Below are 17,922 nucleotides of genomic sequence, written 5' to 3' on the forward strand. Positions count from 1 at the left end.
GTCTCTTCTAGTCTTACTACACATCTATCTAAGCATCCTCATTATAGTTACACTCATTTTCTTTTCATGTTTTTTCTTAATAGCTCAACACTTAGTTCTATATAGTAATGTAGGCCTTATAGTTATTTTATATAATTTTGCTTTTAACTTTAAAAGCATGTTGCGATCACACAACACACCCAATGCATTTCACACTTAACCCATCTTGCTTGAAGCGATTAGAAAGAAACAAAGGAAATTGAACGAGGGAGAAACAAAAATCTTAGGGAAAAAATAGACGAAATTAATAGAGGAGAAATCTCAATACCAAAATAACTCAAATATTTAATATTAAAAACCCAATTGAAACTAAAGTAACTAAGTATTTATAACTAAACCCAAAATCTTGCAAGATACTAATAGTAACAAAAAAAAACCTAATATTTGAAAAGAACTCAAAATGCTAAATTATTAAATAACCTAAATAATCTAAAATAACCTAAATATATGTAACGATTGCAATAAAACATGTAAAATATAAAATACACTCCTAGGTAATATAATCTTTCAACTAATATGTTTACGTTTTGCGCAAGTACTCCTTAATATGAGTTTTAGATAAGATCAATTATAGATTAAATCTATAAGACAATAACATATCAATGAATTTGTCATATTAATATATACATATATATATGTATATATATATATATGGATATCCATAATTTTCATTAATGTGATAGGCATTCTATAATGGTTAGTTTTGTTACATAATTTAGTATTGCTGTTGCTAGAGGTGTAATCGATTGAGTTCGAGCCGATATAGTATTAAGCTCGAGCTCGAGCTCGATTCAAAATTTGAGACTCAAAACTCGACTCGAACTCGATTGAGTTTTATTTTTCTAACTCGAGCTCAACTCAAAATAAAAATTGAGCTACTTAAGCTTGCTCGATTAGGCTCGCGAGCTACTCGAGTCAGGTATAAAAATGCTCAAACTCAGCTCGATTAATAAGTCAAGCTACTTGAGCTCGAGCTTGACTCGATAATAATCGAACCGAATTTGAGTTTTATTCGAATCAAACCCTAATAGCTTGCAAGTACTAATGTATCATTTACACCCATAGTTGTTGCAACAAGAAAAGGTTTGGGTTTGGAAGTTAGATTTAAAAAGTTTGATAAGAAAATTGTGGTTAAAAATTTAAAGTGTTTAGTATTGTTGTTCAAAAATGTTGTATGTAATTGAAATATCTTAAAATAATGCATAAAATAATAAAATATTAAAAAATAGGATAATATAGTATTTTTTTTATCCCTAAAAGTGCTTTTTAGCAAAAAAACCTCTTAAGTAGTTTTTTGGATTGGGTTGCAAAATAAAAAGTTTAAACTGAAAAGTCATTTTTTTTATTGTTTAGCATTAAGGTTGGGTTAAAAATAGCTTTGGAACTCAAAAGCTACTTTTAACAACAATACTAAGTTAGGCCTTAGTAGAGAAAATCTAATAAAGTGACAAACTTGGTTAGTTATAAGTAATTAGTGCTTTGCGATAATTCAAAAATTTGATTCAAATAAGACCATAATCAAGGGATTAAGAAAAATTCAATATGGTTAATTTCTTAATATCCTAACACATTGCTAAGTGGGATTATGCTAAAGCAAATTCAGTAAATGGCAAAGATATTTTAATCTTTATCAAGGACAGTTATAAGTTGTTAGCTAAAGTATTTTGGCTTAAAGGTATAAGATTCAGAAGTGGTTATAGCTAAAATCAACTGGCAGTTGCATGGAGTGGAGAGTAGCTTGGGGATTGTTTTTTTAATGGTGAAGGCAAGGAAGAGGATAGTAGCAATTTTAGCCACCAAATAATTAGGATTCAATTTGATTGTATAAATATGAGTTAAAATAATATAAAATAACTTTTAAGAACTACAATCCATATGCTATTACATTTATCTTAATTTTTCAAGTACTTTTTCTTGTCCTTTCAATACTTTATCATTATCTTTCGATATTTTATCTTTACTTTTTACACACTTATATAGGATTAATTTTAACTTACCTAATTATCAAAACTTTCTTCTTTGTGTCACATATTCCTACTCTTACTAGAGATATCAAGGGTTAAAATCCTTTTGTCTTAAAAATTAGACCCTGGTAAGTGTTAGTAATAATAACTCAAATCCTATAGGAGATGTGGATAGAGATTTATTCAAGGTAGGATTAGGTAAATATTATTTGATGGATAAGAAAAACTTATAAAAAAAGAGAATTTTAAAAGGAAATGGATTCTTAATAGATAAGTTAGTATACTTATAAATAGGTGAAGTCTTTATAGAGTTAGATATGAGAAAAAAAATATAAGAGGCTTGCAAGGTTTTATTAATAGAGACCCCATAGAACTAGAAAAGATTAGAAGGGTTAGGAGTGTATGTTTGAGTGAACAAGATGAGAATAAGAAGGTCCAAATAAGTATGGTAAATCATATTGGTATGTATTTGTTTGGACTAAAAATATTCTATAGGACTAGAGAAGAATAAAAGAGTCAATGTGTAATTATTGTGAGTTTTGATTGATATAATTGTATGTTTGTAATTCTCTATAACTATATAATCTCTTTTTCTTCTTCGTGGATGTAGGCTGATTAGGATGAACTAAATTAAATTGATATCTCTTGTGTAGTTGATTGATTGATTGTTTGATTGAGAGCTTTTTGACTTAACAAATGAAATTATAGCTATCATGATCTTAATAATAAGATTTTCTTAAATCATAACCAACAACATTATATAAAAGATGCACAAGATTTTATTCTTATTCGAAATCCAAAGTATAGCCAGGAACAGTGGCAGAGCTATGTGAGAGTTAGAGGACGCATCGCTCCCCAAGAACATTAAGATTTATTTTTATATATACTATGTTGTGTGGATCTTTTTAGATATATTTTCCAAAATAAATCAATGGCTCCTCAATTAATAATTATCTCTTCTTTCCATTTGTGATTTTTTAATTCATTGCATCTTATCTAAAAATAAAAAAATTTATATAATTAATAGTTTTTAAATTTTATAATGTTTGTAAAATGTGACGATTTTTTTTTATAAAATCATTTACATATTTTTTTATAATGTTAATAAATAAATTAAATGCTCTTGATTTTGGAAAAGAGAAATTCAAGTTCTGTTATTTTAATGAGGAATCATGCACTAAAAGCGTAAATAAATTAAAAACTTTAATAATAAAAGATAAAATCATGGCAAAACATATAAATTCTTAAATAAAATATGTGAACTTCAAAACTAAAATGGTTTACATAAAGACTAGGAATGAAAATAAAAACTAATACTCATATTATAATTTAAGAGTTTTTATTTGATTATTTACATGAAAATTTTGAAAAATTTAAAGTTATGGTGTATTTGTCTATTTATAAAGTTCTATCAATCTAACAATTTCGATCACTAATTTTTCACTTTTTTTTTTACCATAAACCCACAATATTTTATAAAAAACTATATCTAATTAGTTTACCTCTTAAAAAAATACTTTGTGTTAATTAAAAAATCGGTTTCACTATTATAAATTGATAAAAAAAAATAATAAACAAAGACTATTAACATAAATTGATAAAAAAAAAAGACTTTCAACAAAATATTTGCCTTCATAATATACATTTTTATAATTTTATGTATAAAATACGAGAGCCAAAATGTTCGGTCCCATATAGGACCTTTAAAGATTCCATATTTTTCTTTTAATGAATATATTTTTAATGAAAGGAGAAGATTTAGTGAATCTAGTTTGATATGAAACTTAAAGATTACGTCCAAAGTTTGTTTAGCACGCCTTTTTTGACTAGAGGTTTAATTTATTAGAAATATCAATTAATTCAGCCATATGTTTTTAAGTCATATTAATTTAATGGATTAATTCATATACTAACAACCCACTCCACTACTCTTTTCTCTATAAATAGCATATTTTATTGCAGTGCTGGGTCATAGCTGCAAATTACAAAACACTTTGGCCAAAAGATGGATATGCTCAATGTGAATGGAGAGCATGTTAATGAGCTGCTTCAAGCTCAAGCTCACGTATGGAACCACATTTTCAACTTCATAAACTCCATGTCTCTAAAATGTGCAATTGATTTAGGCATTCCCGATATCATTCAAAACCACGGCAAGCCCATGACCCTTACGGAGCTGGTTGCTGCACTACCGACGATCAACACTTCCAAAGCATGCAGCATCTACCGGCTCATGCGCATTCTAGTTCACTCGGGCTTCTTTGCACATCAAAAGCTTGACAAAAATGGCGAAGAAGAAGGGTATGTTCTTACCAACGCTTCTCGTCTCCTGCTCAAGGGATATCCTTTCAGTGTAACACCGTTTTTGAAAGCTATGTTGGATCCCATTTTAACAAAGCCTTGGCATTTTCTAGGCACCTGGTTCCAAAATGATGATCCTACCCCATTTGATACTGCGCATGGGAAGACATTTTGGGACTATGGTGGCCATGACCCAAAGCTTTGCAATTTTTTTAATGAGGCCATGGCTAGCGATGCTCGATTGGTTACTAGCGTTCTGATTGACAAGTGTAAGGGGGCTTTTAAGGGATTGAAATCCCTGGTGGATGTTGGAGGTGGCACAGGAACCATAGCCAAGGCCATTGCGGAAGCATTTCCACATTTGGAGTGCACTGTGTTTGATCTTCCTCATGTTGTTGCTGGTCTGGAAGGCCGTGGAAACTTGAAATATGTTGGAGGGGACATGTTTGACGCTGTTCCAGCCTCAGACGCAGTTTTACTAAAGGTTTTTATTAAATTTATTCTCATTATCTCTTTCATAGGTATTTTTACTTGTAATAAATTAACTCCAATCGCAACAAATTCCATTGGACACATTTTTTCTATACAAAGATATCGAACCTTAGAGGAGAAAGGGTAGGAAAATAGCAAGCATCGGGCATCGAACCCTTGCTGAAATTCAACTCCTAAGAAATTAGATGAACTATTCAGACTAAGCTCCAAGTTCTAATTCAATTGCATACATTAGTTCAAAGATTAGGGTGCAAATATAACTAATTCACTTCAAATATGTAGTTGACAATCATACATTTAGCTCAATGATTGATTTGTGTTTCATTTCGATATATTAAAGCAGGTTCAGATTCGAATCCTTCCACTGCCAATATAACAAAAAATTGGTAGATTAAATTTAGTACTTAACAGATTAATTATTCGGTCAAGTTTATGTACATTTATTTATAGACTAATTTTTTTAATAGTGCCAGAAGAGTGAAATAGAAAATTTGTAAATTAACTATATAACTAGCTCAAAAGTCAATTTGAAATGAACCGTTTTTTAAGGAGGCTATTAATTATAATTAAACAGTGGATATTGCACGACTGGACTGATGAAGAATGCTTGACGATTCTAAAGCGATGTAAGGAGGCAATTTCAAGCCATGACAAGGTGAGAGGGAAGGTGATTATAATAGACATGGTATTGATAGAGAATCAGAAAGCGAATGATCAAGCCACCATTGAAACGCAGCTCTTCTTCGACATGCTGATGATGGTGTTAGTCACTGGAAGAGAGAGGAAGGAGGAAGAATGGGCTAAGCTGTTTTATGCTGCTGGTTTTAGTGACTATAAAATTACTCCTATACTTGGTTTAAGATCTCTCATTGAGGTTTATCCCTAAAAGGGTTGTTGCTTTTTTTTATTATATACTTGTATCTCCACTTCTATTGTCTTAATCCTATGATCCTTTATGAAATAAAAACATCACTTCACTTTAATCAGATTTATTGTTTCAATTCATTTTGGAATCGTTGATGTTGCTAATTACTAGTACTAGCATTCCCTTTCAATTTGTTCTTAAATAAAATGGCTATGCCAATTGGTTCTCAAATTTCTCTAAATTCATATATTTATGTTTGTTTATTTTATACAAAATATGTATAAAATACAAATATCGTATCATAATTTATATTCACTTCGATATATATAAAATATTTTTTTTTATTTTATTAAATTGATATAAAATTTTTGTTCGTATTAATTTTTCTATCATACTAAATTGCACTTAAAATTAGCATGTCTAATTCTTGTGAAATAAAGACCTGGAGAAGAAATAGGAGGAGCCAGGCTAACCTTTCACTTGGATAACGAGTCTTAGAGAGAGTGCTTCGACTTTTGTGGCTCTATTATTCTAAATCGATGGTGAGCTGTTTGGAAAGAGAGAAAACACGATAATTTTAATACTTTTTGTTCTTAACTAATTCAGATGACTATTTGCATATAGATATTATAATCAGCTACCTGAAGAAATAATTTTCAATGACAAATAAGAAAAACTGTGTTCTTTTTTAATAAACGAGTAAGAAATAGTATGCGTTCTGAACCAATCTTGATGAAAATAAAAAAAAAATACAGAAAAACAGAAGAAAACAGAGATGAAAGCTATGATTAACCATTATTGAAAAGCAGGGGAAACAGAGTTAAACGCCATGGAGTTGGTGTTTATGCTCGTGAAGATTGCATCAACTATCCTGTTAGTTGGATTGATCGGCATGCTCATATATCTGTATGATTCACTGGTATTAAAGCCTGAAAGGCTCCGTTCTAAGCTGCAAAAACATGGGATTCGAGGTCCTCCTCCATCATTCTTGATTGTAAATATGTTGGAAATGGGGAAGACAGGATCCAAGGAATCAGATTTGGCACAAGAAGGAAAACAAGTGATAACCCACAATTGTTCTGCTATTGTTTCACCATTCCTTGATAAATGGAGAGAACAGTATGGTATGAGCTTTATAATTTAGCCTTCAATTTCAATCTGACTGCTCAAAAAGTTTTAAAGGTTCTGAAATGTTTATGTCAATTTTTTCAGATCCAACATTTATATTCTCCACGGGGAACATACAGGTTTTGCATGTGAGCCACCCCGATGTTGTGAAAGAAATAACTGCACACACTTCTTTTGACTTGGGAAGGCCTTCCTATCAAAAAAAAAAAAAAAGGGCTTGATCCGCTGTATGGCGAGGGAATTCTACATGCAAATGGTGCAGTTTGGGCACATCAAAGGAAAGTCCTGGCTCCTGAATTCTACATGGACAAGGTCAAGGAATGCTCCAAATGTCGAAAATTTTTTTGCGTATCTCTTAACCTAAATGCTTATCTTCCCCAATAATCACAGTGGAATCAATTTGTTTTTGGTACAAAGAAGCCACAGTCTAGAAATAAGAAGGGGTTGCAGGTGATAAAATTTAAACCCTAGACCCATTAGATGTCACCTTTTAAGAGTGGTATATAAACCTACTGAACTAAGCTCTGAGTTCATCGTGGAATCAATTTTAAGTTCTATAATTAAAAATTTTTATCCTCTTTCATCTGATTTATATCAATTTTCTTGGTAGTTCTTGAACCTATCATTGAAATATAATAATCCATGGTGTGTAGGTTATGATGAAACTAATGGTACAGTCTGCAATCGCGCTAATAAACGAATGGAATAATAAGATCGACTCTGAAGGTGGAGTAGCTGACATAAAGATTGATGAATATTTGAGAAACTTCTCTGGAGAAGTCATCTTGAGAGCATGTTTTGGAAGCAATTAGAAAGAGACTATCTCAAAGCTCAGAGAACTTCAAGAAATTGCATGTAAGAAAGTTATCTGCAAGGGAGACCTGGACTGAGGTTCGACCCCCTTTTCTTTGTTTTCTCCTAGCCACTGGAAGTCTAGTTAAACTGATTGAGATGATTGAATTTGTAAAATTTAGATCACTCCCAACCAAGAGCAACAGAGAAATATGGAGATTAGAGAAAGAAGTCCACACATTAATCCTGAATGAAGTGAAAGAAAAATCAGTGTCAGAGAAGAACATATTACAAATGATCGTTGAAGGAGCTAAACCAGCTTTCGAAAAGGGATGACCAACTTAGCTGAGTTCTTAGTCAAACAGGCTAAAGAATTTCAGAGTTTTAAAGAAATAGCTTTCCAAAGCCTTCTATCAACAAATCTGCTAAAACAACAAGATATTGATTTCTTTGCTTTGGAAGAAAATCAGTATGATCTTCAAGAGATAAACTGTACCAACAACCTCTTTATCGACCCCCTTTCATGAGGATTCAATCAAAATACTCACAATTTGCTCAAGATCCAAACGACTGGACACCTATGAGTTATTCTCAAATAGTTTCTTCAACAGAACAACTGCTTGAAGGAATCAATTTGTCTAACCCAGAGATTAAAGATTTTTACAATCTTGGACTTGAACCACAAGTCTATAGTTTGTTAAACAAAGTTTGAAAATCCCATCTCTCAGAAAACAAAATTAGTTTTCGAAAAGGGATGATCAACTTAGCTGAGTTCTTAGTCAAACAGGCTAAAGAATTTCAGAGTTTTAAAGAAATAGCTTTCCAAAGCCAAGATGCAATAGACAACTTTATTATTGACAACCGCAAGAACATATGTTTTCCGGCCCATGAAAATGGTACCGTGACGGCAAGTTGGACCTTGATGTTGTTGGTCTTATATCCGGAGTGGCAAGATAAAATTCGTGCTGAGGTTCTTGAAATTTGTGGAGGCCAATTGCCAAGCTCCGATATGCTGCACAAGATGAAAACAGTAAGCGAAACTCTTGGACATATACATAGTGAAAAATATCAGTTTTAGGATCATGATCCTGGGATTTTTATTATTATTTGTATCACCTAAATAAAAGATTATTTTGATGGACAAAATGTGCATAATCCTGCTTTATCTTTTATAATTGGTTTGACACTTTCATAATCACTTAAAAATATGGCAGCTAACAATGGTGATCTATGAGTAATTGCGCCTTTACCGTCTTGTATGCGTGCTGTTTCGGGAGGCAGTTCAAGACACGAAGTTTGGGGGCATACATGTGCCAAAAAGAGTTAGTATTTGGGTGATGTTGGTGACACTTTACAAAGACCCCTACATTTGGGGATCTGATGTCGACAAATTCAACCCCGAAAGGTTTCTTAATGGAATCAATGGTGCATGTTAGCTTCCTCATGTGTATTTGGCACCAGACCTCGTTCATGTTTGGCGCAGCACTTTGCCATGGCGGAACTCAAGATATTTCTTGCTCTCGTACTCTCAAACTTCACCTTCTCGCTCTCACCAAAATATAGACATTCTCCATTTATGAATTTAATTGTTGAGCCTGAATTTGGTGTGGATCTCTTAGTTAGAAGGGTTTGAGGCATTTGTCTTTTCGTAAGTCATCATGATTTCGATTCTTGCATTAAAAATATAATATTTTTTCTAATAAATTACATGACTATTGGTAATTGTTGTATATTAGTTGTCAAACACGTATGCTACACATAATTAAATTTATTTATTTAAAAATTTATTATTAAGATAATTTTATAATTTTTAATAATCTAATTTAACTGAAGCTAATTTGATATAATCTTATTTTGTATTTTAATAAAATGACTAAAAGTTTACCGGTCGTTATGAGATAAATTTTGTTTTAATTTTTAAAAGTATTTATTTTGTCCTTACATATCTTAATATGTGTTATTGACATTATAATTTCATATGTTACTATCATTATAATTACATTTTGTTTATATCATTATAATAAAAAAATTAAAATTAACAAAATCAAATACATCAAAATCTATTATTCATAAAACTATATAATTGCTGTCCTTAATTGTAAGTGTAATTGATATATTTTTTGTTTTCTTTTAAATATTTATATTTTATTTTATATTTTAACATATATTAATTTTCATGTAATCTTAAAATATATTAATGTTTGTGTTCTCGTATATTTTCAGTCATAATAATGTAATAATAAATTAAAATTGTAATTCAAATTATGATATTAAAAATAAAATTATTTCGTTAAAAAAATTAATTCAAGCATCAATTAAAAATTTATAATAAATTGCATAATTTATATCGCACTAAATAATTTTTTTAAATAGATATATATATAAGCTTATATTATATTTGCAATATAACATAAATCCTATAGTCTTAAAATCATTCATAACATTCCTATATTAGTGATTAATATTAATTAAATATTTTATTTTATATAACCTAATCTAATACGTTCAAAACTTATGAGTATTCAAGTATTAAAAACTTTTCTATTTTCATTGCTTTTTTATAATTATTTTTTTCTTTTTTAAATAAAATAAAGAATTGTGTTAGGATTGTAATTTTTTTATTTTCATTGTCAAGAAATTGCAATCCAATTATTATAAATACCTAATTTAGTTCGAATAAATATCAATTATAATTTTTGAAAATTGTGACCTGAATCTTTTTCAAGATTTTTCAAGCTTTATGAAAATTCCATAATTTTTGAATAAATTGATTTTTAGGTTGATACAAGAAAAGTAGTAAAGTTCAAGAAAAAAGCCAAAGGTCAACCTAAAAATTAGCTTAATCAAACTTATCAAACTTGGTTGAATTTGGTTAAAATCAGGTCATTTTTTGGATAATAGAACCAAGTCATTCGATCCATAAATATTTTAAAATAGATCTTGTCAAAATTTGTCAAAATTGGTTAAATCATTTATTTGCTCAAGTTCTGTCAAAGTGTTGTGTTTAGAAAAAAAATCCTTGAAAAAATAGAATTTTTAATTGAAATGACCAAAATACCCCTTGGCCAAACCCATGTCAAACATTTGGAATTTGTGATTGACTTGGACTGTTGAGACTCATTACAATTCATTTTTATTAAAACACAAACAATAATTATAATTTTTTAAACTTAGAGTACTATATAGAAACAAATTATAATTAAGTATACAAATGAAAACAATTACCTAATGCAAAAATGACAGCTGCCTATTGTGGAAAGAAATGACAAATGAAAACAATTGCCTAATGCAGAAATCGAGCAATATTTTTCACCTATCCAAAGCCTTAGTGACCAAATCTTGCTCCAAGACCACCATTCGGTTCATGTTAGGCATGTTCCCACTAACAAGAATCATCAAGTTAGCATTGGCATGCAATTATAATCAATACATAATAGATGAATTTGAATTATTCATATTTTCCTAGTATGCATGCTTGCCTTTATGTATATGTGTTTTTTGGTGTATTTTGTTTGTGTAGAAATAGAATGTCTTAGCATAAACTCTAAGCTATGATCTTAGTTGCCATAGTGGTATTTTGTGACATACAAGACCTTTACCTTAGCCATTCTTCATTACTCTTCATCCACTTATGCTTCCTTTCCTGAAAGCATAGATCAAGTCTATCATGTGGAGAAACAGATCTAACCATGTTCAATACACAATGCAAAATTAAATCCAGTAAATGCCAAAACTTAAAAACTATCTTTAAAAGTACAAACATGATTGAATGAAAAATTTTGGTAAAAATGATCATTACCAAGCCTAATTATAACACATTGAGCAAATGAGGCTTCAGTATCTACACATTTGGACAACATGAAATTGTTTGTGTGATAATTAAAGGTATGTTTCATTCTTTACATGCATACACAAGAAGAGAGAGAGAAAAAAAAATGACCAATTTATTAAAAAAACAAGCCAACCTTTTTTGAATTCACCTTTTGTTCCTTTTGTGGTTTGTTACCCATCACCTTCCACTGCAATTGCAATTGAGCTTTCTACTAGTCTTCTCTTTTAAAATAAAATTTAGCATCATCTATTTTAAAAGGATGCAGTCCTTTACTCTCATCAACCACACAATACCTTATTCTCACAATGGCCAGAAAAATGATTTTATAGTAACTGCAAATATAAGCCTAAACTAATTTAAAACACCATATTACAATTATAGTCTTTGATTTTATCATCAAGATTCTTTAATAGTAGAAATATATAATTAATGATATCAAATATGTATCTTTTACTTGATTAAAAAAAGCAAAAGCAATAGATAAGACATATACAGCATCACTATTCCAAAAATATCATATTTAGCCTTTACTAAGAAAGATCATATATTGAATAGCACTAAGTTTTTTCTTACATATTCAATTCTTTACAAGTACAGGTAAACCATACACATGCCAAAAAAGGCTTCTTAATCAACTTTTGCTTGCATTTTCATATTCCCAAACTTTCCTTTTAATAATTCATAATCTTTCGTATATTGCCACATCAATCTCTCCCAAAGTTTCCTTTTTTTTCTACACCAATCTCATCCATTCCTTCACATTTCTAACTTCCCCTTTCTCTCTTCTCCAATCACTTTGTTCTCCAACTCCAATTCATCCTCATACCATATATTCAAACCACTTACTTTCACCGAAGGTAGAGTTGGCAAAATTTGAAGCTCAACAGGTCCTCTAAAAAAATTATTATTCTTATTGGTGTCTTTAAGTGACAAGATTGGAGGCTTGGGCTTTGGTTTTTAGTTGTTTTTTTTTTTATCGATTTTGGGGATTAGGGTATTGTTGGGTCTCTTCTCAAGTTCAAAACCTTGGTTTTTAGAGTTTAGGGTTTTTGTGGGTTTTGGAGGTTTAAGGGGACTAGTTTTATGAAAATCCACAAGTATCATCTCCTTCCATCCTTCTAACCAAGCAAAACCTTAGAGAAAACCAAACCAATATTAAAATCTCTTTCAAGTTTTATTAAGTAAAATCCATAAGGTGACATGTATATATATCAAGTTAACCAATGGCATGTCAAATACCAATAACTGAAACAAAAATAATAGAGTTTGAACTCACCTTGCATCATAAACTCATTCTTTTTTAGTTGAAATTATATATAAAAAAAGACTAAGAATTTAATTGAGTAAAGCCTAGGATATATTCAAAGCAAATAAAAAAAAAAAGAAATAAAAATGTTTGGAGAGATGATGGTTGTATTAGTGTGACTGTTCATTCTTAATCAAATATAGTTTAATGTTATATTCCTATCAAAACATTTTGTTCTAAGTTTTTAGCAGAGGAAAAACAACAATTTTTTACCAAAAAATGTTTAGGAAACTTATTCAGCATCTAATAAATAATTTTCAAACAATCATATATATATGTATTGCATAAAATTGGCTTATGTTTGTGATGGTATTTAACAACTAATGGCAAGAATAAGAAAATTATTCAAATTAAAGGAAAAAAAAAAGAATTTTCATGTTGAAAGAGTTCTAAATATTTCAATACTTTGTTAATTTTTAAAAACAAATTTTATTTAGGCAGTTTTAGAAATCACTACCTAAATATCCTGGAATCCCATCATCAAGAATTTGTATTTACTTTCAATTTTTTTAAAAATCCCATTTTCTTTTTTAAAACAAATTTTTTTAATTCCAAATCATTGCAATTCATTTATAAAAACCCTTATTTTCTTAATCACAACCTCAATCATTCACAAACAATTCATCTATTTAATACTAAAATGCATAAAAATAAATAGATAAATGAAGAAATAAAACTAATATAAAATTTACCACAAGTTGAGCAAAAAGCCAAGACAAAATAGGATGATTCAAAAAGCTAGGCTGCAATATAGGCCAAGTTTATGATGGGTCAAGGCAGAAGTACACCGAGTCAGACTGAACCTAGGTGGCTAGGTTCGATGACTTGACCTGATTCTATCTTTTTTTTTTTTTTATAACTATAAAATCTCATCCTTTTTTTATAATTCATTTCTTACACCTTTCCTAAAAAAATTTTTCTTCTTCTTCTTAAATAAGCTAAATGTCACCCTTCTAAAAAATCAAACCTAGATGATAATAGGGTATAACTAATACATTATTACTCGTAAGCTGTTCTGTTTCGATTCAAATAAAATTTGAATTTAGCTCAGTTATTATTGAGTTGAACTCAAGCTTAAGTAGCTCAATTTATCGATTGAGCTGAGTTCGAATATTTTTATACATGGTTCGAGTAACTCATGAGTCTAATAAGTTTTTATATTTTAATTATTTTAATTAATAAAATATCTTAAATTCGAGTTTGAACTTGAGCAAAAATAATCGAGCTTCTATCGAATATAGTAATTGAACTTATTTTTACATGTTAATCAAGCCTAATTGAGTGAGCTCAAGTAGCTCGATTTTTATCTCAAATCGAGCTCAAGCTAAAAAAAAAAAACTCGATCGAGTTCGAGCCTTAATTTTTAAGTTAAGCTTAAGCTCAAGCTAATACTGTATCAGTTCGAACTCGATCGATTAGACCCCTAGATCCAACACCTTATCCTCCTTAAATTTTTGCTAGACAAAGTTCTCTTCCTTTTTCCATTTTTGAACTTAGTTTTCTTTGAAACTTTTTGGAACATCTTAGATGTGCACTAAAATTTTTGGTTTCAAAGCTATAAACCATCCACTTCTGCCACTCCACTGGCTTTGAGTTTTTTTCCTATACCCTTCATATTCTTTTGGCTTTCTCTTCCTCCAAATTTCAAGCCTCAAACCCTAACAAAAATCGTAAAACTTGAATATCCTTTATGCCCCCGACGCTGATTCTGCCACCAAACATCAGAGTTGCTCTTTACTTTTTTCACTTTCTTGAACTGAGATGAAACCAATGCCTAAAAGACATCCTACAAAATCTTTCTGAACCTTAACCTCTTCTTTCTAGGATTTTAAGTTCTTTTACTATTTACTTTTTCTTTTTTATTTTTATATTTGGTGTTGGCGATGTGTTCCCCGCATTCAGGGGATGTGTCAGTTTTTTTGGTTTTTTTTTTTCTGGTTGGTGACAACGAGTTGTTCTTAGAGAGGCAAAATGGATGTGTATGTGTTTTTTTGGGGTTGGGTTTAGGTGTTTTTTGGTGGAGGTTTGTGATGGTGATGAAGGCAATGAGGGGTTTGATAGGGGGCTATCGATGGTGGTTAAGGTAGTGAGGGTTCGGTTAGGCTTAAGGCATAGTTGTGTGGCATTGTTGGTGATGGGTTGCTGTCTTGGGTAAAGCACAATAAGGTTGTTTAGAGAGAATAGAGCTTGCTTATGGTGGTTTCAGTGCTAGGAAGGATGGTTTTTGTAGTGGCTCAAAATATGATTAATTAGAGGTTTTTGGTTGTTAATGCCATAAGGGAGTAATGAGTGGCCTTCGAGTCGGGGTCTTAGCTGGGTTTTTTTTTTAGTAGATGAAGGTGTGTTGTTAATGGTGGTAAATGTGATGATCATGGTGAATTGGTAATGACTGCTGGTTTGCCCATTATGTTCTAGTAAAGTTAGAGTTTAGGAAATTGTTTTTTAGCACCTTGTTGTAGCCATGGCGCTGTATAGTCGAGATGCCCAATGCTACCTCCGAGAAGATGATAAAGTGATGATTTTGGGGGAAAAATATGTTGACATTTTGGATGCTGCAATGTTGAGTTGTTTTGGTGTCAAGTCTTTCACCGATTATGTTAAATTTAGAGGGGGTAATACATGGGGAAAAATACAAAGCTGAAAGTGGTGGTTATGGAGTTGGGAGAAGAGAAAGCTGAGCCATGGTAGCCAAACTTTTTTTTTATTTTTTAGTTTTTATTTTAATTTTGATTAATTAATCCTAATAAAATAATATAGCTCTTTAAAATTGAATTTGGACTCACAATTAGACTTTGGGCTTTTTAATTAGGCCTTTCAAATTTTAATTCAAAATTGATCCAGTAATGAAATTGAATTAGACTAAAGCTCATGAAAAAATGGTCAACCCAAAACAAATCCCAATAAAACTCAATCAAATAAATCCAATTAAAACGCTTAAGTTAGCCCAAATCGAAATATTAAGACTAAGCCTAAAATTGAATAAATTCGAATCAACCTAGAAAAAATTAAGTGTTTTCAAGTATAAAAGGTTGATTTTTTTCTTTCCATCTTTTTTCTTTTTTTTTTCTCTCTTCCACCCATATTTTTCCTCTATCTCTTTCTTTAGAACTTTTTGTCACCAAAAAATTCAAATGCCTACCAAAATCTTCAAAATTTGCGAAAATGTTTGCTAGAAACTGCAAAACTAGCCAAAAAAAATCGAAAACCTCCAATTTTTTATAGAAAACCTCTAGAACACATTGAGAACACCTAAAATGAAATTGAACCTTTTAAATTTTATGGATTCCAATAACACACTAGACTTTTGAAAATCAAACCAACTAAAACAAAAACTTATCTCTCCAATTGCAAACTACGTATTGCCAAACACACCTATTCTTATCACTATTGATTAACTCACAGTTTTCCTCTTTTGTCTATCTTGCTATATTATTGTGATGGGTCTACATAGTGATTGGTATCAGTCAAGATTAAAACTAATATAAATTTCAATATTTAAAAATAAAAACTCTATCATGTGTAATCCTAAATTTCATTTTAAAAAGAAAAGAGAATTTCAACAAGAAAAGAGCTTGATCTGAATTCCTTCAAATTTTAAAAGCACTTTCTTTCAATCACGTTTCTTCTTTAACATTTTGACTATTTGATTTTTTGGTGTTATCTTATCTTATTCAGATTTTTAACAAAATAAAAAATAAAATAAAGATAAAAATGAAAAGGAGAAGACAAAAGAAATAAAATAAGAATTGGGCTTTAAACCAAATCTTATTAAAGAATCAATAACATGGCCTTACATTTTTTAAACAAAGGTCCAATTGTGATTTAACTCTCAAATGGGTTAGATTATAATCCATTTGAAAATCGAAATCTGAATTTTAAAAGTTAAAAGATCCCAGACTAAAATGGGTGTCTAAAACTATGATAATATATAACGTTTACTTTTTCAAATATCATCTATTATGATAATAAATGATAGTTTACTTTCTCAAGCATCATCTATTATATATAGATTTAAGTCGTAAATTTTATACTTACTATTATAATAATAGATGACGTTTACTTTTTCAAATGTTATTTATTATGATAAAAGATAACATTTACTTTTTTAAAATGTCTTTTATTATGATAATAGATGACATTTACTTTCTCAAATGTAATCTATTATAGATATAATTAGATTAATATCATGAATGACCCTTAAATTATAATGAAATGTTAGTGTGAAACTTGAATTTTAAAAATTTCTAATGCAATACTTGAACTATGAATCTGTTAACTAATGTGATACTTATCACTAACATAGCTAACTTTAAATGAAGACATGTGATGAACTAACAACCCTCTAAATACTAACTTAGTTAATAGATTTGTAGTTCAGGTAACACATTAGAGATTTTTAAAGTTTAAGTACCATATTGAATATTTCACTATAGTTTAGGAACTATACATGATATTAAACCTATATAAATTTAACATGTAAATTTTATACTTTTTATTATGATAATAGGTGATGTTTACTTTTTCAAATGTCATCTATTATAATAATAATAATAGATGATGTTTACTTTTTCAAATTTCATCTATTATAATAATAGACAACATTTACTTTCTCAAAAGCCACCTATTATATTATAAGTTTAACATGTAATAGCTGTTGGGATTTGCCTTGAATTTCAGAATCCCATATCGAAAGTTAAGTGAGTTTGAGTTTGTCTTATATCCTACATCGGGAGTTTAGTAAAAGTATAAAGGGTTCCACCCTTATAAATAAGATGTTTTGGTTTTAGTTTAGTAACCCCAGAGAGTTAGACATCAAAAGAATAGCTAAGTGAGTAGGCTATTAAAGGGTGTAATTGGGTTTTGGGTTAAGTTTTGAGTAAGGAGTTTTAGGAGACTTTTCTCATTCTAAAAGTCTCACAATTGTAAAGATTTATTTGATAGTGGATTAAGTTTGGAGTAGGCCATTTTGAGTTGGGTTGAACCAAATATATTTATGTTTTCTTATTCTTGATTTGAGCTTGTTATTTTGTGTGTGGTTGTTGCGCGTGGGTGTTGTTTTTCCCAACAAGTGGTATCAAAGCGAGGTTCAAGGTTCGAGGTTTAAGGTTCGCGGGTCCAAGAGATCGTGAAGCAGTGTTTGAAGATGTCTGAAGAAGGTATGTCTAGTATGTCTATGCCTAAGTTTGAGATTCTGTTATTTGAT

The 17,922-nt window shown here is 30.1% G+C and overlaps 1 protein-coding gene and 1 pseudogene across 1 annotated transcript; both read left to right on the forward strand.

Moving 5' to 3' along the window:
* Positions 1-3,980: 3,980 nt before the first annotated feature.
* On the forward strand, positions 3,981-5,857 carry LOC111309887 (putative O-methyltransferase 3). Its single transcript, XM_022908888.2, has 2 exons — positions 3,981-4,788; positions 5,371-5,857. Exons 1-2 carry the CDS (start codon positions 4,009-4,011, stop codon positions 5,680-5,682), a joined length of 1,092 nt encoding a protein of 363 aa, XP_022764623.1. The 5' UTR covers positions 3,981-4,008; the 3' UTR covers positions 5,683-5,857.
* Positions 5,858-6,490: 633 nt separating this feature from the next.
* LOC111309888 (cytochrome P450 714B3-like) lies at positions 6,491-9,214 on the forward strand (annotated as a pseudogene).
* The last annotated feature ends 8,708 nt before the right edge of the window (positions 9,215-17,922 follow it).

This window comes from Durio zibethinus, chromosome 19, assembly GCF_047325235.1.
Source record: "Durio zibethinus cultivar Kanyao isolate XHJ-2024 chromosome 19, ASM4732523v1, whole genome shotgun sequence".
NCBI classification, from domain to species: Eukaryota; Viridiplantae; Streptophyta; class Magnoliopsida; order Malvales; family Malvaceae; genus Durio; species Durio zibethinus.

Excerpts from the sequence above, each read along its gene's own strand:
- LOC111309887 (XM_022908888.2), top strand. The coding sequence starts at position 4,009 with ATGGATATGCTCAATGTGAATGGAGAGCATGTTAATGAGCTGCTTCAA. Across the intron at positions 4,789-5,370 it reads CAGACGCAGTTTTACTAAAG|TGGATATTGCACGACTGGAC; the intron begins GTTTTTATTAAA and ends ATAATTAAACAG.